We start from the raw sequence: 5,852 nt of genomic DNA on the forward strand, positions 1-5,852 counted from the left end.
GGCATTTCACAAATAACCACCAAAGAGAGGCTGCATTTCACGAATAGCCACCTGCAGTGTGAATAACCACTTTCACACCCTTTCAATCCAGAATTCGTTGGTTATAAATAGGCAGTCATTCTTTCAGAATTTTTCATCTTGAAATCTTCTGCTTCATCTCCTTCTTCTTTCTGCATCATTACTTTCAAAACAAAGTAAGTCAAGGTCGTGTGATTTTTACCATTATTTTGAGTTCGCTGATAACTTAGTGGTTTGAAGTGCCCTACCGCTAAGTTGGGAGTTCCGTTCTATCCTGGGAAGAATTTATCCGTTTACCTTGGGCAACAGTGAGGGGATAAGATTCTTTAAGGACACACAAGTAATTTGTGGGCTCGGAACATAATTCTGCCATTTCTGTTCATTTACTTTTCCTGTTTTTTAGTCACTTAAAAATTTCTGATTGTCTAACAAGCTTAAAGAGTCTTATATATATATATCTGTACTGTTCTGATTTTCGAAGTGACTAAGGAGACTAAAACCTTCGTGGTTTTCTACTCCTAATCAGTTTGAAGAATAATCTCTTCACTGTGTTGTTTTGGGTTGAAGGAATAAATACTTCACCATTTACTGAATCTGTTTGTGTCATATTGACAGAAATGACTAACGGAGAGGAACAAATTGAACCTGCTGTGACTGTTACTGCTAACACAGTTTCGAGGATGCCAGGTCCTAGCCGTCCTACTGCACCTGCAACGGCGATGCCACCAGTGGAAAAGCCGGGGAAATTTTCTGGTGTTGACTTTAAAAGATGGCAGCAAAAGTTGTTCTTTTATCTAACCACTCTAAGTCTGCAAAGGTTCATTCAAGAGGATGTTCCAGTCGTGCCTGAAGGAACCCCTGACAACGAGCGCTTCCTTGTTACTGAGGCTTGGAAGCACTCTGATTTTCTGTGCAAAAATTACATTTTAAGTGGGCTGGAAGATGGCTTGTACAACGTTTATAGCGTCATGAAAACATCAAGAGAATTATGGAATGCTCTTGAAAAGAAGTACAAGACTGAAGATGCTGGACTTAAGAAGTTTGTGGCCGCCAAATTTCCGGATTTCAAAATGATTGACGGTAAATCTGTCATAACGCAAGTCCAAGAATTGCAAGTTATTGTTCATGACCTCCTTGCTGAAGGTATAAAACGAGTCAATATTTTTATTCAAAATATTAATTATTGTACTAATTATAAATTTATGATTGAAGGTATGGTCATAAATGAAGCGTTTCAAGTTGCGGCATTTATTGAAAAGCTGCCTCCGCTGTGGAAGGACTTTAAGAATTACTTGAAACATAAGCGCAAGGAGATGACGCTTGAAGACCTTATTGTTCATCTACGGATTGAAGAGGACAACAAGGCAGCTGAGAAGAAATCTCGTGGAAATTCAACAATAATGGGTGCAAATATTGTTGAGGAAGCTTCAACGAGTAAAAAGAGAAAGAAGCCGTCTGGATCAACGAATTATCCAAGCAAGAAGATGTTCAAATGTAATTACCACAACTGTGGAAAGGTTGGACACAAGGCTACTGAATGTCGTGCACCAAAGAAGGACAAGAAGAAAAGACAAGCAAACATGATTGAGAAGAATGATGAAATAGACGACCTATGTGCCATGTTTTCAGAATGCAACCTAGTCGAAAATCCTAGAGAAAGGTGGATTGATTAAGGAGCAACTCGACATGTTTGTGCTAACAAGGAGTTGTTTACTTCTTATGCTCCCGTTGGACCCGATGAAACAGTGTTTATGGCAAACTCCGCTTCTGCAAAAATTGAAGGAACGGGCAAGGTGGCTGTGAAGATGACTTCGGGAAAGATTGTGACCCTAAAAGATGTTCTTCATGTTCCTGAAATGCGGAAGAATTTAGTCTCAACATCACTTCTAGTCAAGAATGGCTTTAAGTGTGTTTTTGTTTCCGACAAGGTTGTAATTAGTAAGAATGAAATGTATGTAGGAAAAAGTTACCTGACTGAGGGCCTTTTTGTGACGACCCGACACGTCGTCACGTGAGTTACCGCTCCGTTTTCCCCATTTTCTGCTTCTTTATGCTTTATTATAAGTGTCTTGTGTGAACGAGTTGATTTGGATTGATTTTAGAAGGAAATGAGACACTTAGTCTCTTTAAGGAAGCCTTGTTTTGGAAAAGTCAACCGGATGTTGACTTATGAGTTAGAGGGCTCGGATATGGATTCCGATGATTCAGTTAGCTTCGGGGGATGATTTGTGACTTAGGAGTGTGATCGGAAGTGATTTTGGAGGTCCGGTGTAGAATTAGGCTTGAATTGGGCAAGTTAGTATTTTGGCGATTTCCGGTTGATATGTGAGATTTTGATCCGAGGGTCGGAATGGAATTTCGAGAGTTGCTGTAGCTTCGTTAGGTGATTTGGGATGTGTGTGTAAAATTTCAGGTCATTCGGAGGTGTTTTGGTTGGGTTTTTGATCAAATGCGTGTTTCGGAAGTTTTAGAAGAACTTAGGCTTGAATCCGATGTGAATTGATGGTTTTGGTGTTGTTTGAGGATTGGAACAAGTTTGGGTGATGTTTTAGGATGTGTTGGTGCTTTTGGTTGAGGTCCCGGGGGCCTCGGGTGAGTTTCGGATGGTCAAACGGACCAACTTTGGCACTTGGGAGTTGCATGTTTTTCAGTTCAGTGCTGCAGAGATTTAACCCTTCCCGTTCCCGTAGGGTGAGTCGCGAACGCGTAGAAGGAATTTGAGGTCCAGGGTTTAGGCCTTCGCGTTCGCGTTTGAGGCCTCGCGATCGCGGAAGGTTAGGAGTTATTGCATCGCGTTCGCATGAGGAGCTACGCGTTCGCGTATAAGGATTGGGGTCCAGTGGTGAGTTGTTCTTCGCGTTCGCGGTTGAGTGACGCGTTCGCGTAGGTTTAGGGACCCAGGGATTCGCGTTCGCGTATTGGACACCACGTTCGCGAAGGGTAAATTGGCCAGTGGAAAAGTTTGTTCATCGCGAACGCGAGTGGGCCCTCACGTTCGCATAGAGTTAAATGTCAGCTGACAGAAGGGTTTTATTAAATATTTCACCCGCGAACCAAGTCTTATTTCCACCATTTTTTAGCAACCTTGAGAGCTTTTGGACGGGAATTTAAGAGGATTTCGATGGGGATTGATTGGAGGTAAGTCCTATGATCTAAAAACACGTTTTTATTGTGAATTTAGACTGAAAAACCAAGGAAATAAGGAGTTAGAATGGAGGTTAGGGCTTGAAACTTAAGAGTATTAAAATGGGGATTTGAGGGGTCATTTGGACTCTGATTTTGGTAATCTTTATATGTATAGACTCGCGGCGAGATAAGAAATCCGTTGGTGTTAAATTTTCTGATTTTCGAGAAGTGGGCCCGGGGCTCGGATTTTGCTAATTTCGAGATTTCAGCTATTTTTCGATTGTTTTCGCTTGCGTATTGTTCCATTGGCATATTGTGACGTATTCGTTGTGGTTTTTATCAGATTCGGCACACGAGGAGGTCGATTCGAGAGGCAAGGGCATAGCGAACTAGGATTTTGGCTGGCTTGAGGTTAGTAATAGATGTAAATGCTGTTCTGAGGGTTTGAAACCCCATGTTTGCACATCGTAGTGCTATATTGAGGTGACTTGCACGCCGGGTAGGGAGCGTGGGGTAGAGCACCGTTGGGAATTGTGACTTGGTCCGTCCCGGTAGATGAACATACTGCGTATTTGACTGAAATTTACTTATTATTATTTTAATTGAGCTGCTTGCTATATTTGGGCTTCGTGCCAATCGATTAAATCCTTCAGGGATTGTTATTACCGGTTTCTTACCATTTCTACATATCATTGAACTCAGTCCTAGAATTTAATACTATTTTGCAAACTCAGCCATTTTTCTCAAACTAGAAACTTAATTAATATTTTTAAATGAAGTTTGGGCTAAATATTTCTATATTAATGTGCCGGAGAGGCTTATGTGATTTTGGACTGAGTATGGGATCGGGCTGCGCGCCGCAGCGGTATGATATTGATATTGATATGAGGCTGAGGGCCTAGTTGATGCCACGATATGGCTTATTATTGCGCTTGGGCCGTAAGGGGCCCCTCCAGGAGTCTGCACACCCCCAGTCAGCGTCGTCGATGATAAATAAATGGAGCGGGCTGCACGCCGCAGCGGGTATTGGAGAGTACCGGTCTATGTGTTGCATTGCATATTTTGATTGTCATTTACTTATTTATCTGTTTGTGATATTTCTATAATTGTTTTCACTGATTTATTGATTTTATGCTACTGGGTTCAAGTTGCTGTATTTATAGAATTACTTTGTGCCTATTCAGGATTTCTTATTCTCAGCCTTTAATTATGTTTATTACTCACTGGGTCGGAGTACTCACATTACTCCCTGCACCTTGCGTGCAGATCCAGGTACTACTGAGGCTGAGTGAGGACTTCTCTTCCTAGCATCATATTTGGGAGTTTCAAGGTAGCTGCTTTTGACGTTCGCAGTCCTGATCTTCCCTTCTATCTTATTGCTTCATTTCCGCATTTCTAGAGAACGATATGTAGTAGGTTGATACTCATGTATTAGAGGCTCAGACTTGTGACACCGGATTTTTCGGGCTGTGTAGTTATTTTATATTTTGAGATTTTCGCATGTTTAACTCTATTCCCGGATTTTAGTATTTTGACTTAGTAATTATCTGTGTTAATTAATTCATGAACTGGATAAAATGGTTAAGGTTATTTGATTGGTCAGGCTTGCCTAGCAGTGTGTTAGGCGCCATCACGACCGGGGTTGGGGTCGTGACAAGTTGGTATCAGAGCCTAGGTTACTTGGTCTCGCGAGTCATGAGCCGGTTGGTAGAGTCTCGTGGATCGGTACAGAGACGTCTGTACTTATCCTCGGGAGGTTGCAGAACCTTTAGGAAAACTTCACATTCTTGAAATTCTTGTCGTGCGGCTTTGTTGAACTGACAACTAAACTTCTATTATTCTATTCTCTCACAGATGGTGAGGACACGAGCTACCGGACGTGGCGGATGACCACCAGTACCACCCACTGAGTCCATCGGAGGCCGTGGACATGGTCGTAGTCGTGGCAGAGGCAGAGCAGCCGGGGCAGTGCTTGCCGATCCACCAGTTGCCCCAGCTCAGGATCAGGCTCCAGCTGTGGACACTCCAGCAGCACCTGTTCAGGCACCAGCTGTGCCTATCGTGATTCCGGGTCTTCAGGAGGCCTTGGCACAGATCCTATCAGTTTGTACCGGCTTGGCTCAGGCAGTTTCAGCCACCACAGCAGCAGCAACAGCTACTTCACAGGCTGGGGGAGGCAATCAGACCCCCGCTGCTCGCACACCTGAGCAGGTGGTGCAGGGACTAAAGACACCAGAGGAACCTCCAACTCAGCAGGTTGCACCAGCTCAGGGCTTCATGGTTCCAGCTATGCCAGACGATGAGCAGCGTCGTCTTGAGAGGTTTGATAGGATCCAGCCTCCGACATTCGGTGGTGGTGAGGGCGAGGATGCCTAGGGTTTTCTTGACAGGTGTCAGCGTATGCTCCGTACGGCGGGGATTCTTGAGTCAAGTGGTGTGGCATTTACCACCTTTTAGTTTACCGGGGCTTCTCTTACTTGGTGGGAGGACTTTGAGAGGCGTAGGCCTGTCGGTGCAGCACCCCTTTCTTGGCAGCAGTTCTCCGCTCTCTTTCTGGAGAAGTATGTACCTCAGTCCCGCAGGGAGGAGCTGCGTAGGCAGTTTGAGTGGTTGACACAGGGGGATATGACAGTGACTCAGTACGAGATGAGGTTTTCACAGTTGGCCCGTCATGCTACTTGGATGGTTCCGTCAGATCGTGAGAGGAT

At 44.0% G+C, this 5,852-nt stretch overlaps 1 protein-coding gene across 1 annotated transcript in view; it reads left to right on the forward strand.

The window, feature by feature from the left end:
- Window positions 1-635: 635 nt before the first annotated feature.
- The window catches only part of LOC109217701, an 80,201-nt gene continuing 74,984 nt past the window's right edge, over window positions 636-5,852 (forward strand). Inside the window, exons 1-3 of the mRNA XM_019381970.1 lie at window positions 636-1,161; window positions 1,231-1,512; window positions 1,765-1,946. Of these exons, the coding sequence (XP_019237515.1) occupies window positions 636-1,161; window positions 1,231-1,512; window positions 1,765-1,946 (990 nt within the window). The remainder of the gene's footprint in view (window positions 1,162-1,230; window positions 1,513-1,764; window positions 1,947-5,852) is intronic.

This window comes from Nicotiana attenuata, unplaced genomic scaffold, assembly GCF_001879085.1.
Source record: "Nicotiana attenuata strain UT unplaced genomic scaffold, NIATTr2, whole genome shotgun sequence".
Classification (NCBI taxonomy): domain Eukaryota; kingdom Viridiplantae; phylum Streptophyta; class Magnoliopsida; order Solanales; family Solanaceae; genus Nicotiana; species Nicotiana attenuata.